General features: G+C 38.0%; 1 protein-coding gene across 1 annotated transcript in view; it reads left to right on the top strand.

Annotated features, from left to right (window-relative positions):
• LOC127633152 (astrotactin-2-like) overlaps positions 1-20,451 on the top strand; it is an 875,437-nt gene that overhangs the window by 300,035 nt on the left and 554,951 nt on the right. The window contains exon 4 of the mRNA XM_052112037.1: positions 18,674-18,826. Coding sequence (XP_051967997.1) covers positions 18,674-18,826 — 153 coding nt within the window. The remainder of the gene's footprint in view (positions 1-18,673; positions 18,827-20,451) is intronic.

Genomic DNA, 20,451 nt, shown 5'->3' with positions numbered 1-20,451 from the left:
TAGAAACCCTAGTCATAAAACTGATTTTAAACTAAAATAGTAACTGAAAGCTCAGATTATATCCAAAAATAAATTCTCTAGCAATTGATAACCTACCAAGATCTAGGAACACAAACCGTTAGACTTGAGCCTGTAACTGAACACGTGCCATTGGAACCCATTATAAGAAAACAGTGTATGAGTCCACATTCGCTAACAAAAATCCAACAAATGTCCAGTTAAAATATTGAACGGATTACTAACAGATGTGTAAAGATAGAATTATATTTATGGTGCTAAAGGTGACTACAAAAATGATTTTCGATCCATTATGTAAGATTGTTTATGAGAAAAATAGTTTTTCCATGTTCTTGAAAATTTAATTTACGTGCCTTTCATCATACAGCGATGATATAATAAAAGATAAAAAACGTTATAATCAAGAAGCTCCTTTTTGAAGAGGGCTGTCTATTTTTTTTTCTTCCATTTGTATTGACGATTATAAAGAAAAACGAACAACTACAGGTGAGAAAATATGTTGTGAAAATTGGTCAGACCAAGACCATTGGGATGCTTAGGAGACTGAAAGTGTTTGCTGATTACAGTATTATCTGCGTTCTCATTGACAGCCACTCTGTGCTGCTTTTATGGATTGACTTGGCACAGTGTTGATGGATGTGGATTGTGACAATGCAGGCAGCAGCAGGCCAGTATCTGTCTGTGGCCCTGGAGGAACACATGCCATTGTTTTGTTGGCAGGATGCTAAATAGAATCACTCACAAATTTGATAAAATATCATTCAAGCTTTTAAAGCATATTTACCCTTTGACAGTGATTGAATTTAGAATGGAGGAGATCTGGTTCAGATTGCGGTTCTGGGTTTATCTTTGCTAATTCATTTAGCTAGTAGTTTTTAATGAAAGGGCTGAATCCCCCGGAAAAGGACTGTTTCACCACAAAATGAAAAGAAGAAATTATATACTCCAAATAGAAGTTCAAGTATTTTAGGGATCATGTATTTTTTCATTGTGGATTGCAGAGTTCCCTACCTGTCACTCACTTGACGTTGTGTCGAATTAGTGACACTAGGGTCACACTTGGGAGCCCCAAACACCTCTGATCTTTGAGAAAAGAAAGGGAATTGGTGAGTGGAATTTGCATGCATACAGGTATAAAAGGAGCTGGCTTGCAACCACTGATTCAGATTTTTTCTTCAGATCCGAGTGGTGTTGAGCAGCGAATTTCACTGCTGTTCCATTCACCTCACAACGAGAAGCGTATGCTATTGGATATACAAAGATATTTCAGCGGCTTTCTCCCTCTCTGTGCTATTGATGCAGACTACGCCCCTGTGCGCTTCGACAGCAGAGTATATATTCTTGCAGAAAAGAGACTTTTTACTTCTAAAAGATGCCTTTCTGTCCCTGTGTAGTTCCTGGATGTGGCCGATATCTCTCTGCCTCTGACGGCCTCGTGCGCTGTCATACGTGTCTGGGCCGTAGCCACGTAGAGGCAGCATTCGTGGATGGTTCATGTTCTCACTGTGAGAATATGACCATGGTAATGTTGTGGTTGCGGCTTTCCTTCTTCCGGGGGAAAGCCACTCCAGCCACTCCCTGCCTCGGGCCTTCTACCTACAGTACGAGGCTGTGTCGGTTAGCACTGGGGGGGTGGTTTGGGGACCCCAATGGTAGAGGTTCTCCCCCACAGACCTCCCATTCCCCAGTATGCTCTTTTGCCCCGGTCGAGTTCTGGGATGAGAGAGGCAACTCACCTCAGGGCTAGTTTAATGTCTCTTTCAGAGGGATGAGCTCTCAATTGAATCATGGGAGAGAGGGTTGGCGTAGTCGAACACTGAGGACTCGACTGGGCTCCCAACTTCGAGTGTGGCTGCCCAGTCTAAGGCTGATTCGGAGCTGTCCACCACACTTGCCCGCGCTGCTGTGAGTGTTGTGCTGAGTGGAACCCTCCACCCTGCCCTGAGCACTTACGTCAGCTCACATAATATATATATATATATATATATATATATATATATATATATATATATATATATATATATATATATATATATATATTGTTGAACATTTAGGAAGATTAAACATTTTTCCCACAAATGAAAAGACAGGCAGCCAAATATTAAAAACATTGTCATTATTACCATTTACCGAATAGCAGATGTTTTCCAAAGTCAGATGGTTCAAATTTAACACACACACAAAAAAAAGAATTGTGTTCCAGAGAATCTAATGAGAAAACAAACAACAAACAAAACTAGGCTTATTCTTTTTTTTTAATGGGGTGAAATGGGGCCTTTACATATTTATGTGAAATTCAACCATGCAAATATTTACATTTAAATAGGATCAAGATAAACTTTGTTGTTTTCTCATTAATTATCTCTTTTAGAATACCTTTTTTTGAGTTGGACTTAGTGAAGCCACAAAGCATTAAAAACATCCCATCCATTTATTGCCATCATTTTACCGTACATCATTAGCATAAGTATTGTTCACTGTGTCCTTACTATCCATGTTGAAGAACCTTTACTATCGAGCACTGGAAAGGAAAGTGGAGTAGTTTGCTGGTGGAGTGTTGACATTTCCATCACAACTTACACAATTAACATTTTAACAATTAGGACCATTTTTGCTAATGTTCTTTTTCAAGGTTTTTCAAGAGATGAGTTTGGAATCTACATTGAAATGCAGTATGATAGTGGACCATCGGTTGTAAAAAAGAACAGAGGAAGAAAATCAGGAAGATATTTTCACTTGAAAAGATGCTTTTAAAAGGAAAATGTGTCATTTGTGCTAGAAAATATTGTGCTAGTCATATTTTTCCATTGTGACAGGGCGGGACTGGGTGTGTGTAATCACGATACAATATTTTTTTTTAGAAATGTTAACTATGATACATGTAAGAACGTAGTCCCATGCACAACCGCATTTTTTGTGACATTCCATTGGTTTTCTTAATTACATTTTTTGTTCGTTTACCTGTTATATAAGCAATATCTTCAAAGAAATTGCTCTCTGACTGACGTACGCTGATTCAATGCATGGCATTCGTTTCTGGCTCATAACACATACAAATTGTCTTTTGTCGCCACTTGCTGGCTAAAATCTTTAATGTCACAGGGAAAAATGCTCTTTTACACATCTGTGCTGCTCTTATACTTTGGTTTAGAATGCCACAAACAGAAGTGAAATGATATAAACAGTGAACATCTGATAGTGTGAGACATCAGAATTCATGGAATGTCAAATTCAAGGACTGGAACTAACTGTTGTATATTACTATACAGCATTGTACATAAATGGCAGTATACTGTGGATAAGTTGCTGATATCTTTTATTGCATATTCATAATTATGTCACATTATAATCATCTTTTCAATTGCATATACCAGTATCATGATGTCTTTTGACAGCAAAGGGAAAATGTTGCTTACATTTATGTGCATTTCTTCAGTTTTTCTCCCTCGGTGAGCAATTGCCAGGTCATTTTTGCCTTATACTTGCTCTTGTCAAACTGGAAGAAGTGCTGTCACTGGACGCTTTCCCTGGAAACCAAGGACTCCTGCTTCCCTCAGATTTTCTCAAATTGAATAAATCACAGTGGGAATACACACTACAGAGCATCCAAACTGTTTTCTCTATTTCACTCCCTCCTTTTGCTTCAGAGTGGGGCAGAAGAGAGCAGACGTAGATATAAACAGAGAGAAAAACTAGGCGGTTTGTGAGAGTTGCTTCCTCTGGTTGATGGAGTCTTGTCTCCCTGAACACACATGCAGCAGGGATTCAGAAGGAACATTAATGGTGTACTCACACTAGGCAATCTGTACCATGCCACTAGGCAATTTGACCTCCAAAGTCCAGTTCGTTGGACTAGTTTAATCGCTCCGTACCATGCCCGGTACTTACTGTGGCAGAGCACGGAACTCGAAACATGACGTCAATGATGCGACTGTTCCATTTAATAAACATGGCGGCAAAGGGATCACTTTGGTCTATGGCAGAGGTGCAGTGTTAACTGGAAATATGTGCAGATTAGAGTATACAGGAACAACTGGATACAACACACAAGAACTCCGAGATATATCGGGTTCATTATCTGAAAGTAAGGGATGCACTCTGTTATTCTGGCAGCTCATCGGACGAAAATGATAAATTCCAGTGGTACGATGCTGTCGACAATTAGGCATGTGAGAGGGCCGCGCCCTAAATACATTTTCTTCCTGTTTTCTTCAAAACAAGAAGTTGCATCGTAATGACATAAGCGGGCTCAGGCCCGGAACATTAGGTGCAATGTGAGTGCAGGCCAGCGGGGGAGTAGGGAGGGTGGGACAATCATACATGGGCACAGTACAAGGCAACTGGGCCTAGTGCGAGTACGCTGTAAATGGCTTCCCTTATGGATCTTAAATTCTCTTTGGGATTGGGTGGACATCTTTCAGTACCTTTACATTATTACTGGTTTTGGATTTAGATATTGAACTATCATATACCATTAACCATGAGAAAGTATACACACAATATAGTTATCACTGGATAATGTTACCATGCATTTAAAAGGTTTTAAGCAAACTATTATATTTCAGTTGACTTTTTTGTTCAGTAGTGAGGACACTCACAGCCATTAATAGGCCTGTCCCATTGTTTCGGGAGGTATTTTGAAAATATAGTTTGTTAAGCTATAAATTACTAAAATAGATTATCTACAGTCAAGCTACCCAATTGAGTAAGTAGCTACTAATCTACTAGCACAAAGATGCTACATTGAAGCTCTATGCACAACAAGTATTCACCTAATGCTCCAGAGAAACTAGTACACAGACATCTTGAAAATTTTGACTTTGAACTTCTGGTCTTACATTTTCTATACATGCTCACTGAACACTTTATTAGGAGCACTATGGTCTTAATAAAGTGCCCAACATGATCTTCTGCTTTCGTAGCCCATCCGCCTCAAGATTCTACATGTTGTGCATTTTGAGAAATTATTCTGCTCACTACGATTATATAGAGGGTTTATCAGAGTTACCGTGGCATTTCTGTCAGCTCGAACCAGTCTGGCCATTCTCTGTTGACTTTCTGGCGTTTCTGACTGCAGAACTGTTGCTCACTAGATGTTTTTTTTGTTTTTGGCACCATTCTCTAGAGACTGTTGTGTGTGAAAATCCCAGGTGATCAGCAGTTACAGAAATTCCTAAACCAGCCCTTCTGGCACTAACAAGCATGTAACAGTCGAAATCACAGAGATAAAATTTTTCCCCCATTCTGATGGTTGATGTGAACATTAACTGAAGGTCCTGACCTGTATCTGCAGGTTTTATGCATTGCACTGCTGCCACACAATTGGCTGATTAGATAATCACATGAGTATGTAGGTATACAGGTGTTCCTAATAAAGTGGTTGGTGAGAGTAGTTGATAATGGTATTGTTGTGTTTAAAGTGTAGGAAGTGGATTTACAGGTTATAGAGTTGTCAAAAGTTATCATGAGTATTGTAAAGTGTTCAGGGGATGTCATAACAACTGGAAGCAGAGTAGGTTGATTTTATTACAAGATTATTTTATTCCTAAATACACCACCTACCTTCATGTTGTGGATGTATTCCTTTGTGCTCATGAAACTCAGAGACAACACAAATTAATTAAGAATATCTCTAAGACACCTCTGGCCATCTTCTCATGTCATATTTCTATTGAATTATAGCTCAGCTGAGCAGATTTTTTGAGCGTTAATTCATATTTATTTGACATACACATACACAGACACATATACACGTGAAAGTGAATGTTTTATTTTAAATCCCATTTACATCTATTTTAATCATATGCAAGCATTTAAAAAAAAATTGTTTAATAAGTACAAATGTAAAGTTCATAAATGTATTCATGTCATGAGCTTGCATTTGAAATAAATTTCATGTCAACTACATATTTTAACTAAGGCTATCAGTTTAACACATTAATTCGGTGTGATTAATTATATAGAAAATAACCTGTTAAAGTAATGCAATTAATCATGTTCCTGGACCATAATAAGGAATATTCCTTTCATTTAAGCAATACAAGCATGGAGTACCACCCTTTTTCTCCAGGGGGCAGTAAGCAAAACTCGCTGTGTGTAGGCAACGCACAGCTCAAACAGACACTAAACTACACTTACCGAGAGCAGACAGCACAAGATGAGAACCTGTTCTTGCATACAAACGTAGCTTGACAGAGCTCAAATCCAAATACAGGGATCTCAAGGCATGTTTTTCGAAGTTTCAAACTTCGTTAAACTTTACACTCTAACCTAAAAACGTATGTGTATGATGAAACGCAACTGAGACGCTCCAAAAGTGTCCATCTGATGCAGGTGTACATTGACACGTCCTTAAACAAGCCCTTAAAATAAATCTCGGACTGATTGACAAATTCTGTTGCAAAATGAATTGCTGTTAACTTTATATTCTTATATTCAATAATATGATTTAATATGTTAATATATTTTTTAATGCTTAACTTGTGTGCCTAAATAATGTAATGCATTTAAATTTTCTGTATTATTATTTAAAAAATTATATATATATATATATATATATATATATATATATATATATATATATATATATATGCTATTTGTATTTATTTAAATATAACTATTTATAATTATTGAATCATTATATATTGAATTATTGTTGTTTGAGCAGCTTTCTCAGCAAGTATTTATGTATGCAGTTAATTGCGATTATTTCAACTAATTTATTGACATACCATTAAAAAAATTTAATTGATTGACAGCCCTAATTTTAACACAAATTATAAAAATAAATCAGAATTACACATATAACATTTAAACGCATGTATCATGAAAAGGTGCAGTGTGTCATAGCTGTGTAAATATGATCTGCCAGGTCCAATTTACCTTTGTGAGTGTCGGAAAAATTACACCTCACTAGCATTTTCACATTGTAAAGGGGTGCTGTAGACTCACACAATCAACTCTTGATTTTCTGTGCTCCCACACAATCCATTTTGTTTGACTGTTCTCAATAGCTTCAATGCAAACCGGTAGTTAAGAGACAAAACATAGAAAAGAAAAGGGCTGAATAAGGTTAATATTGTAACAAAACTAAAAACACTCCAAAGCTACTTGTTACTGGAAAAGCACTATTATGAACAACAGCTGAGCTACTGTCACATTACTGAAAAATAAAGTTAGTAGAATAGCCCTATAACAAATATGATACACAGCGTTTGATGGCTCCTGTTTCACTCTCTGTTTAAGCTGACAAGCCAAACAACCTATGTGTGGCAGGGCGGAGGGTGGGCCGGGTCATGATCATACACACCCAGTCCCTTATCAGGCTAATTAAGCCTCAGAGAGGGATAAAGGCCGATGGCAGACGGTGGTGCGACGAGAGAGATTGTTTACGGACATGTCCATCATGTGTGTGTTTGTCTGTTGTTTGAGTTTGAAACTAAACTATTATTTGTATCGTCAAGCTGGTTCTCGCCGCCTCCTTTCCATTGACTACTTTACACTGGTGCTGAAACCCGGGAAGGAGGAGGGATGCCCGTCGCGGTGTCCTCGACACTGCCCTCCACCCAGGGGAGAGCCACTGCCATCCACCGGGGGAGGGAGTAGACAGACCGCCCGGACGCGGTGAACGGCCTCCGTCCGTGAGGCGAGTGGGGACTAGACTCCCCGACCACCTGGAGCGATGGAGCCACTGCCAGGGGCGGACGAGAGCCCTGCCATCCCCACGCAGAGGGTCGATGGAAGACCGTCATCCGCGAGGGGAGGAGGGAAATGTCTCCCTGACCGCCTGGAGCGGTAGGGCCGCTGCCAGGGGCGGAGGAGTGTCTCCACGAGTCGCTGAGATCCCGGAGGGGCGTTCTTTTCACCGGGGGTCGTGAGTCTGACTCCGGTCTGCCCGGGAGAAGCAGCTTTCGTCTGCCTGAGAGGGTGGAGTAGTGATGGAGGACCATGCGACGGTGTATCGGAGAACCAGCGAGTAGGTTTTTTTTTTCCATCACTCTCTCTCCTCTCTCCTCTCTCTCTCACTGCAACTCTGGGTTGGCCTTTTCCCTCTCGTTTAAATTGTACTTTGTTAAATTTTTTGGGGAGTACTACACTGTTACAGGAAGTACCCCCCCATTTTAATTATTTCTGTTTCCCTCCCCTTGACCCCTCCCTCATCCAGGTAGATGGGGATGACCTGCCGGCAGACCAGGCTTGAGGCAAGCCCTCCCCCAGGGAAAGAGGGAGGGGATGTATGTCAGGCTGGGGGCTCCCCAGCCTGAGAGAACGAGGGAGGAATGTGGCAGAGTGGAGGGTGGGGCCGGGTCGTGATCGTACACACCCGGTCCCTTATCAGGCTAATTAAGCCTCAGAGAGGGATAAAGGCTGATGGCAGACGGTGGTGCGATGAGAGAGAGATCGTTTATGGACATGTCGTTCAAGTTCAAGTTCAAGTTCATTTTATTTATATAGCACATTTTATAACAGCCACTGACTGACCAAAGTGCTTTACAGAACTACAAAATTAAAAGACACCAACACCATGTGTAGTAGCACATCATAAAACAGTACAACAAGGTTAAGAACACCTTAAAAAAGTCGTGTGTGTTTGTCTGTTGTTTGAGTTTAAATTAAACTAGTATTTGTATCGTCAAGCCGGTTCTCGCCTCCTCCTTTCCATTGACTGCTTTACACTATGGTATGTAAGTTTCACATGTTTATGCCACCATCTAGTGGTTACTTGTGAAAAAAGTGGTTTCAGTGTTTATTTCGATCGATTTAAAATGGTGGTGGACTTGCATGAAAAATGACACTTATGTTGGGATAAATGACACCAAATTTTAATAAAGAAAAAGTGACAGTAATGATTATATTGTTACTGATATTTTTAATATTTTGCTGAATATAAGCAACTTGTGGTTGGTTAAAAAATTTTATTTTATTGAAAAAAAAAAAAAACACTTTGAAATCCATTTATCAAATAGGATACAACAGTCTTTTAAGGTATATCTCAATCACCATTTCATTCATGTCCACCACAAACTAAATAAATAAATCACAGAGCTTTGAAAATTCTAATATATACTTTGTATAAGATATGACGTGTGATCTAATATTTCTGTGTATTTACATTTATGCCGCCTGCTTTGTCATGATAAAGATCTCATTATTTTACATTGCAAGCTATTTTGATGCCATCTTACCCATAAGGTTCTGAGAACAAGCAAAATAAGTTTTACAATTCCACTTTTTTAAATGTCATTATAGTGTTTGGTGCTTAAAATACATATGATAAAAAATTAAAATTGAAAAAATAATATTTGATTCATATTGTATTACATTATGAAATTTCAGAAATATACATTTCAATCCAAATTTATAGACCAAGGAGAGGAAGTTGTCATGGCCAAACTCTCAAACAATTGGTATCACTGAAAAGTTCAGGGAGTCCTCTGATAATACCGCAAGATTTACCACTGTAGCATGTATGGGCTGGAAAAACTTCAATAACAAATATCCTACACAAAAAATTAATTGCTGGGCCCCAGGGGGATAATGACCTTTAAAGCCTAGTGTATCAAAAATTAAATGTATATAAAAAATCTTAAATACAATTTTTTTTTTTTTTAAATAATACATAAGTTTTATCTTTATAGTTTGTCTAATTGTAAAAAACAACAAAAAAAAAAAAATATATATATAGATGTCATAATGTAACACTGTGTGAAGAACAGGACAAAAAGTGTGTTTATGCACTAACAATCAACACTTTTACTTGTGATTTGTGTCATTATTTTAGTGCCTATAGTGTTAATTTCACTAGGAAACTGACGCATTACGAACAATGAGCCACGTATACTTATTTAGCAAAAATGTAGGTATAGGTACATGTTTTATGAGACCAGGATGCAAATGTTTTCACAAATTACTAATTCACAACATAAGGAACTAGTCAATTGAGACACACCATAAAACATGTTGTCCTTAAGCAGCCATTTCTTGACCACAAAGAGCAAATCTTAACAAAGAGAATTCTCAGTGGTCGCTGATTAGCTTAAAATTTACATAAACAAAGACATACATATTCATCCCCACATGCTCTAATACAATCTCTAAATTCATTTAATCCTGCTGTGTCTAAACTTCACCCTGATATTTTTAGAGGGAATATGAACATTCAATGTAAAGATTCATATAACTGCACAGTTCAGCAGACCGTCTTGGTACACTGTTTCTTTTTCTATCCTCTGTCAGATTATGGGAACAGGGACATTCACTGCCCCTTTGACATAGATCTTCCTCTATCCTGCACATCTGTCACCTTACATTGATGAGCACTCATGGGAGACATTTATACCTCAATGTCCCTCTGTCAGTCCAATGTTTTCTTTTTTATGCCTCTCATCCTCTTGTGAGCGGCTGAAGGCTTCCATACAGAAAGGTACTCAATGTGTGCTGCTCCAAATTCTAACTGACTTTGACCCTGATGGTGTTTCTTTCTGAATTATCGTCTGCCATTGTTTCTTATATCTTAGTGCTCAGCAAGTAGTCAAGCGAGTAATTGGCATTCTTCTATCTCCTCCCAATGTGCCACGCGGGGCCCATCGCCATGTAATAGACACAGCAGTGTACACAACACTTAAGCCCAAACAAACAATTCAGCTCTGTCCCCCTCTCGCACGAGTTCTTGCTGTGCCCCTGGGGTTCCCGAGCATCCTCTGTTTCGGTTTGGTGGATTATCTGAAGGGTTTGTTGGCATCACTCCACTGAGATCTAGCTGCTATTGGCTGTGTCCAATTCCTAAAGACACTGTTAACCCACTGTCGGGGCTGATAAGGAAGGCAGGGAGATAAGATGAGAGTGAAGGAGAAACAAAAGGCACTGGGCTTTAGATGACTGCTGTGCGTTGAGCCAAAAATGAGCAAATGGATTTGCCTTTAAAGAGCTTTGGTTACGGTCACTTTTCAGAGTCATGCAGAATATTATTGAGATTATCTGTGACCACTTGAAGAAAGCAGAATTGTTTTTTACATTTAGTTATGGCTGAAATCATTTTGAAGTAAAAGTGGCAGGTTACAATTTTCACATTACTCCAAGCTTCCTGGACAACCTACAAATAATTGCCTTCAAAAATGTCACCTTGAACGGCACGGCAGGAGCCCAAAACAAACAAAACAAGATGTTTAAAATGTCTTCATACTGAAATAATGATACATTTGACAGAAACCTCACTGCTCTGCTATAGAAATGAGTCACGGCAAATACATGTTAATTCATATTAAAATAGAAATGTCTATTTTGATTAAATACTGAGTTCCTATGGAATTGAGTTCCTATAATCTTGAGTTCTATAGATTTGGGGTCCAGCATTCTTGAGTTCTGTAGTTTTGAGTTACTCTAGTTTTGAGGTATGTAGTCTTTGGGTTCCTGCATTATTGTGTTCCCGTTGTCTTTAGTTCTGCATATTTTGTTTCTGTTGTCATGAGTTATGTAATTTTGGGCTCTTGTACTGTAGTCTTGGGTTCTGTAGTCTTGGGGTCTGTAATCCTGGCTTCCTTAAGTCTTGAGTTCCTTGAGTGTTGGGTTTCTGCAGTATTGAGTTCCTTTTGTCTTGGCTTCCTTTAGTCTTGAGTTCTACAGCCTTGGGTTTCCCATAGTCTTGATTTCTATAGTCTTACGTTCATGTCGTCTTGGTATCTGAAGTCTTAGGTTCTGTAGCCTTGGGTTCTTTAGTTCACATGGATTGAATTCCGGTACTCTTTATGTTTCAGGCTCAATAAGGAATGCTCTTACTTCTATTATTAAATAGTTTATCTCTTCAAGATATCTCTCTTTCAAACTCATCCTTACCTCAATCCTTATTTCCCCATGGCACTGATTATTAAAGGGCACCTATTATGGAATTTTGAAAATTAACTTTCATGTAGTGTGTAACATAGATTTAAGTGAACAAAAACATCCAGCAAAGTTTTATATATGAAAGTTCACCGTAAAAAAAGTTATTGTCTCTCAAAAGTAGGAGTCGACTCCGAGTCAATGTAATGAATCGATTTTCCAACGAGTCATTTTCCTTTTCGTTGTGACGTCAAGACGAAAAATTATCAAATTGTCCGCGCCCACTCATTGCGCGCGCAGACACCAGGGAAAACTTGAAAACATCATGTCGACAACAAGACGCTGTGTTCTGAAGTGCATATCAAAAGCGACCTTTTTTCACTGCCCAGGGTCATGTGAAGAATCAGTGGCTAGAGTTTATATTTACAACTATACCACACAAGTATAGCCCGAACCTTGTGCTGTGTTCGCGTCATTTTAATGACGATTGCTTTACGAACATGAATGCTTTCAAGTGTGGATTCGCGAGCCGGTTGATACAGAAGGAAGGTTCAGTACCAAGTTTATTTGGATCAGCTTCCTCCTCCGAATCACAACCTGTAAGTATTATTAATAATTGTTGCTTTTATGTGTTTTTTAGCATGCTTAATAAGTATTTGTTTGTGTTGTGTAAGTTACGCTCAGCGCAGCTTCTAGGTCTCCAATATCAATTTTTTTGAAATATGTGAAATGTTTGTCGATGTTATTGGAGTTGTCATAAAGAATAGAGCAATAACTTGTAGTAATGCAGTGCTTTACCAATATGTTTATGCGTTGGGCTAACGCAAACAATAACTGATTGGGTGTTTACCACCGAACATTGGGCTATGATCGCTAACATAAATCAACTCAAATTCCTTCTCTGATTTTGATTTTTTTTAACTACAAAGCGGTGATGGGCGTTCCGTTTCCGACAATCTCTGCACAGAGTATACCAATCACAACTGACTGGGTCATCTGACCAATCACCGCAGATTAGCGTCACGCAAAGGAGGGGTTTGGAAAAATTAGTCGTTGAACGAATCATTTGGGAGTCGGTGAGCAAATCAGGTAAACATAAATGCATATTATAAGACAACAAAAGTGTTTTTTGTCATTGCATGCATGTAAACTGTTGTTGGGGACTGCTAAAACAATATTAGGAACATTTTAAATGCCATAATAGGTGCCCTTTAAGAGAAAGCAGTTTGTTATTTTCTGCTCTGGATATCATTCTTATTCTGTCTTTGTATAGAGTTCAGCCTAATATTAGAATGTTAGGTAAGTTCTACTCATTTGACTTGTTTCTTTATCTTCTACACCAGAGGCTGAAGAATTAGAGGTTTTATCTTTTAAATAACTTTTTAATCGTAATAAAATAAATTACTCCAATATAATGTGTGCAGTGGTGAAAGTATCAGAAGAAGGGATTAGCGGGTTGGTGCAGTTGTAGGCATCATATGGTTAGAAAGCACAGAGGTCATGTACAGGCACTGACGGTTGCCAGGTGGCACAGTTCAGATTTTGTGGGTCCCTGAAATGGGGAAGAGAAAGAACAACGCATCAGGTTACTCTCTCAACTAGGGCATCAGTGCACTTTTTCACATCCTACTTGAACCAGACTCTGTCATTTTCTTGACTCCAACTGTGAGTCATGTAATTCTCTTTTTGAACTGACCTGGTTACTGTGTTATGGTGAAGCACAAGCTGAAAATGTTTTCAACATCAATATGTTTTAATATTTGCACAGTAAACATTGTATAAATACACTAAAACAATAAAAAAGCTCCAATGTTCTTTGTAGAATTTTAGTATGATAAATAAAAGTCTATTTGCTTTTAACAAATTGTTTTATCTTGCTTTTCTTGAATAATCATGCAAGTGGACATTTAGAACAGTGGCCAAATAAACCGAACAATCCCATTTTAAACACAGATGACAGATAAACACAGATTGCATTTACAAGCAGCCATTCAATAAATTGAGTTGGACACATAGAGAATGATCACAGATGAACGATCAGTGTCTGAGAAGCAGAGATCTCATGCTCTTAAGGATTTAATCTCTGACTCCCAACAGAACAAACACACGCCAAGGACCTGAAATATGTATGGAGCAGTTAACCACACATGTATTGGCAGGTACTTCTCAGTCACTGCAGGTCTGGATTTAAGTGGATCCTGCCCAGCCTCAATTTGTTTGGTTAGCCGCGGCTGGATTAGTCATGAGCACAGTCAAAGATTCTGCTGGGAAAACAGCATTATCACGTATTTACTTCTCAATAATCTCTGGAAGATATTAAAAAGTGGTATAATTTTGGTTTGAAAAGAACTGGTTCTATTTTGGAAAATTGTTTTGTTTACCAATCATTGCTAAATGTCTTCTCAGCAAGGCAAATTCCCCAGGTTAAGTTACAGTCTCTCTTTCTCCAGTCTCAGCATATTGGCTCTCTTTTGGATTGCCAAATACGTAAGGACTGATTAAAAATTCATTTTGAGAAATTAGCATTTTCACAATAGTCTTGTAGGCCTCAGTGAGAGATTATACAAATTAGAGTACAACTGAAGTATCAACATTGACAGAGCACGTTCAAATTGAATCTAGAGGATTTGTCCTCAGTTGTCTTCATTTTGGATACATGCTGGAGAAACAAAATGTGAAAATCACTAATCAGAGCTAGTGGGTCCCTTTTTAAATGTCTTGCATAGCACTAGTTTAAAAAAAAAAAATATATATATATATGGTTGTATCAAGCATATGAACAATGTTCATGCTATGTCAGGTAATCATTGACTGTGATTCAAAAGTTCAGCAGCAAATGGAGTCAATATTAAAAATGTAACATTAAAATGCTTGATCTGCACACAATGCATGGATAACACTGTATTTTGATTTTAGCTCCACAGAAGTCAATTCATTGGTGAATGTTTACATGAGTCATGTGAAAGTGTCTTGCTCAAGAACTTTTAACCAAACTGGTAGACACACAACACAACCATATATTAGTAGACACAACCTTTTGTCCCTCATCTCTTTGGTCCAAAACTCGTATAAATAAAAAACAGCAGGTGAATCGGACTGTACATATAGAGGAGTATTATCTTGGCTTTAAAAGGTTTTACACACTGATCTTATATCTTTCAAACAGTATCCACATATGAGGGTGACACATGCTAATTAGTATGGCACACACCAGTGAAACTCAGCCATTTAAATGTCCATTCGCTCACTACAAGGACCGCGGTCTTATCCATCTGTGAAGTGCTCCATCAGGGGGCCTCGGCATAGTACGGGGAGGAAATTGTCCCTGTACAGAGCCATTATGCCTCCACGGAGAGAGCGGCCCTCTACATATCTCAAGTTAATTGAAGTTGTGATGCAGCACCGGCCGTAGGGAGTAGCTGGGCCGCGTAATAGAGGTGGGAAATAAATTGTTTGCGACTTTTTGAGGCAGCTTAGCCCACTCCATCTCTCTGCTGCACCTCCTCCCACTCCTAAAACAGACAGTAAGAGGGGGAAGTTTATCTGTATGTGTTATGCCTCTTCTGTGGTGCAAATGGGCCAGAACATGCTGAGATGGGTCAGCGATGTCCCCTGAGGCATTGGGATTTTCTGCCGGGTGGAAATAAAACTCAAACATCAGAGGCATTGCACAATTTCTGTTTGCCTTTCCTTATGTCAGTGCTTTTGATTTTTAAACAGGGGGATGAAGACACATATGTGAATATTACTGTCACCCTGCATGGACTCAAGCACAGTCTCTTCATCATACACGTGAAAATGCTTTGATCATACATGCAGAATCAACTGGATCATCATAAGCTACAAAGTTGTTTCTTGTATCTGCATTAAAGGAATAGTCCACCCAAAAATGAAAATTCTCACATTTACTCACCCTCATACCATCCTAGATGTGTATGACTTTCTTCTGCAGAACACAAACTGAGATTTTTAGAAGAATATCTCAGCTCTGTTGGTCCATACAATGCAAGTGAATTGTGATCAGCACTTTAAAGCTCCAAAAATCACATAAAGGCCACATACAAGTTATTCATAAGACTCCAAAAGTTAAATCCAATTAATTTGTCATTTAAATTGTGTTTAATATTATTTAATTTTACAAGAAAATTACATGACTATGGCACATTTTTTGCAAAGTGATATTACATGGTTCAAGTCAAGTCAAGTCAAGTGGTTATTATTGTCGTTTCAACCATATACAGTTAGTACAGTACACAGCAAAACGAGACAACGTTCCTCCAGGACCATGGTGCTACATAAAAACAACAAAGGACCAACACAGGACCACATGAGACAACACAACGAAATAAAATACCTATATAAAATAACTATATATACCTATATAAAGTGCACGTGCAAACATGTGCAAAGTACGGGACAGTACAACAAATGTCTGACAATGAACAGGACAATAGACACAGTGCAGTGCCGACCAGTACTCAGTAGTGCAAAAAGATGAAAGTTTCTAAAAACGTAAACATAACATACTATGAGAGAGTGTTCTATGCACATAGCAGTTATTGAGGTAGCAGACAGTTATAAAGTGACAGTAATTTAAAGTGTAACTCAGGACACGTGTGTGAGTGTGTGTCAAACCTGTCTCTGAGTATTGAGGAGTCTGATGGCTTGGGGGAAGAAGCTGTTACACAGTCTGGCCGTGAGGGCCCGAATGCTTCGGTACGTCTTGCCAGACGACAGGAGGGTAAAGAGTTTGTGTGAGGGCGTCCACAATGCTGGTTGCTTTGCGGATACAGTGTTTTTTGTAAATGTCTTTGATGGAGGGAAGAGAGACCCCAATGATCTTCTCAGCTGTCCTCACTATCCTCTGCAGGGCTTTGCGGTCCGAAACGGTGCAAGTCCCAAACCAGGCAGTGATGCAGCTGCTCAGGATGCTCTCAATAGTCCCTTACATGTATCACTGCAGTTTAAAAGTTAAATGTTCACAGATTGGCTCTAAAAGCAAGTTATTATTTTTTAAGGTTAATGCTCTATTGAGTGTTAAATCAACAAATCTACCAACCTACCTTAAAGTTTAAACATAATCGATTGTGTCAAAAAGCAAATCAGACATAGAGAAACAAAACTGCTGAAGCAAGCACGTCATTTTGTGGTGCTTAAATGACACTTTCCATGTGTCGACTAGCATGCTCTTCACGACTCGTACCCCAGTCCTTTGCATCACAAGTGCAGCGCTCTATCAGTTTAGCTACTGCAGAATTACATTTTACATTTACATTTATGCATTTGGCAGACACTTTTATCCAAAGTGAAATACAGAGCACTTATTACAGGGACAATCCACCTAGGGCAACCTGGAGTTAAGTGCCTTGCTCAAGGACACAATGGTGATGGCTGTGGGGATCGAACCGGCAACCTTCTGCTTAACAGTTTAGTGCTTTAGCCCACTACGCCACCACCACTCCATTCAAACAAGCTTGTAAATGTATAGTGTAGTTGTGTGGTATAACATGATTTTATGAGAGCAGGCTGGAATCAGAGGTTGCTTTCAGGCAAAAAGCTAGTCTCTGTGGCCCAGAAATGGCAAAACACTTGAGTTGAAAGTTAGTAATGAAACATGGATTGTACCCAAGATACACATTTTCTGAGATTGTAGGAAGTTAAGGCTAACTCAAAGACTTTTTGCTTCTGAAAAACTTTTCAGGAAACCATCTCTGGAGTATAGACTTCTGGCATATCACAGCCTGTTCTCTGACTTGCAGTTGATATGAAATGACATTTGCAACCCATTTAATTTTACTTATGCAATTTAACATATTTATTTTAAATATTCAATGTAAAAACAGTGGACTTGATTTTATTCATCAAGAATTAACTGGATGGTTAAAAGACAACAATAAAACCAGGAATGTGTATTAAGAAATTAAATAGGGTCAAATTTCATTTTGAATTATGTTGGAAATGTGAGATGTTTTTATTTTTACACGTGGCTGAGGAAATGCTTTTACCTTATGGCCTGTACTTTTTCAAATTCACAAATAAATAGAATAAAATTACCTCTACTTCTTTATTTATAGATTGTATTGGTACTGATTTTCCTCTTTAAATAGCAAAAACCTAGAAACGCCAAATTTGGCAGGATGGTGTATATGGAATTATTAGCTAGCAAAAGAGATTTGACATATCAAAATCCTTTTGATAACTTTTTGTCATGAGGGACTCTAGAAAATAAATACAACATTTTGTGCAAATTAGACCAATGGTCTAGGAGGAATTTTAAAAAGTAGTTTTTTAGAAAACTTAAAATGGCAAGCGAAATACCAACAAAGTAACTAAAATTCCTAGTAATGAAATTGCTTTGCCGGTGACAGATCTGTTCTTTCAAAATTGGCAATTTCAAGCATTTTACCCACTTTCCCAAGTGCTTGGGAAATAATTGCTCCTTCCAGCTATATTTCTTCTTAAAATCTGCACATGAAAACCTTCTATCCCTTTTCTTAAAGCATGCATGTGGATGATAAGAGAACAGAGGGGATGTGGAGTTTTAAGTGCAGGGCAGTAAAGGGGAGCATGTTTTAGACAGGATAAATGAAGTGACGGAGATTGTGCATAACTCATATGCCCTTATTTCTTTTTTAAGGACAAAACCTTTACTGAGTAAATCATCTCACACTCTATAAGCTCATTTATCTTTTTTATACAGGAATAGATAATCATGACTACAGCATTTTTCCTCATGTAGTAAATCACACGCTGCCCTCTAATGCCTTTAAGCAGAGGCGTGTGTGTGTGTGTGTGTACTGTATCTCATGGGTTTGTGTGTATGTGTTTTTTGTTTCAGTGTTAGACCCGGATCAGGAGAGCGTCGAGGCCCTGATGCAGAGGTTTAAAGAGAGTTTCCGCACCACTAACACAACTATGGAGATAACGCACTTTCAGAATGTTACACACAGCTCCTCCACCGGCCGGAAGAGAGAACAATCTCACACCAGAGGTTTGATATGCATAGATCCATAGACACAAATGTACTGTATATTAAGTAGTACACACAAACGCACAAAATCTCCTCTTGGTGGAGCTGTGGTGCAGTGGTTAGTGCCTGTGTTTCAGACATGTTGAGTTTAGATGCTCATATGGGTAAAGTATTCTCAAGTCCGGCCTGCAACATGACCCTTTCCTAATATGCCCTCTCTCCCTCAATACATTTATGTTACTTTTTGTCGTGTCTGTCAAATAATGGGGAAACTAAAAACTAAAAATAAATAGTCTCTTCGCTTTAACTTGTCTTAACTAGTTTCAACTAATGGTACAACTTTACATTAATGTTCCCTATATTAAGATTAACAAAGTAAACCCTTAACAAAGGGAACATTGATGAAAAGTTTGTACTTGCCAATAGTTAACGTTTAACTTACATGTTATAAATCATGTTATAAATCCTTAACTGTTATACTTATTCATACTTATACAGTATTTATCATAATATATTATCCAAAAATGCCCTTATTCATGATTTATGTTACAATGTAAGTGCTCCTTATGTGTCCACCTTACGAACTAAGACTAGGTAAGTTAGAACACCACTCAGAGTAACACCATTCTTTTAACATCAGCTTGATAAGGCAAGTGAGTCAAACATTACATTAATGAATATAAACTAGTGCTGTCAGTCGATGAAAATAAATCATTGTGATTAATCACATGATTTTGCATATTTAATTGTGATTAATTGCAGATTTTGAAAGTTCTTAAATTTGACTTTATATATATATATATATATATATATATATATATATATATATATATATATATATATATATATACATATTTTCAGGTCAAAATGCATTAATTTCCTTCTTAGAAAATGAAAAAATATATAACAACAATATTCTATAAACATTTTTAGCATTCCACAGTATAAAGATAGAAATGCACTATAATAGCACCAATTTAAGTAACATTAAACATTTTCGTAAAGTCAATGTGGGAGGTTGAATAAATGAAATAACTAGTCCCCATAGGTTTAGTATTCATGCAATAGGCATTAAATATCTTAAACCCTCATCCCCCACAATATTAATCATAGCTATTCACTTATTACAGCAATTGTGAAATTGCATTCATATGATTCGCACAGTTTTGAAATACACATTAAAAGTGCTGCAGAGACCATCTTGTTTATATGAGCACTGGTACTGCACTTGCAAATGATACTTTATCCGAGTTGTCTTGTAAGACAAAAGCGCCACAAGGTGCTGCGGAAACGCTGATGTGAGTCATGTGAATGCAGCTGTTCACAGATCCCTACCTGGGGTTTTTTGTACAACAAATACAGTTAGATTTCCTCATCACTTGATTATTGACACGGCATCAATGTTGTGTGTGTTTGTGGTGTGTGTGACAGTTTTATGACGTCTTACACATGGCAAAGGTTCCACCTTATTCCAACGAGTATTTAGAACTCACAAGGAACTGAATAAATTGTCAGAATTGTATGTAAAAAATAATAATAATTGGTAAATGCGTTAATTGCATTAAAGAAAAGTTTATACATTTTGAAAGCTCTAATATAAACACAAAGCAGACCCTAACAAAATAACATAATCCCTCATTTTAATT

The sequence above is a fragment of the Xyrauchen texanus genome, chromosome 3 (assembly GCF_025860055.1).
Source record: "Xyrauchen texanus isolate HMW12.3.18 chromosome 3, RBS_HiC_50CHRs, whole genome shotgun sequence".
Classification (NCBI taxonomy): domain Eukaryota; kingdom Metazoa; phylum Chordata; class Actinopteri; order Cypriniformes; family Catostomidae; genus Xyrauchen; species Xyrauchen texanus.
This window is presented reverse-complemented; position numbering and strand designations above follow the sequence as displayed.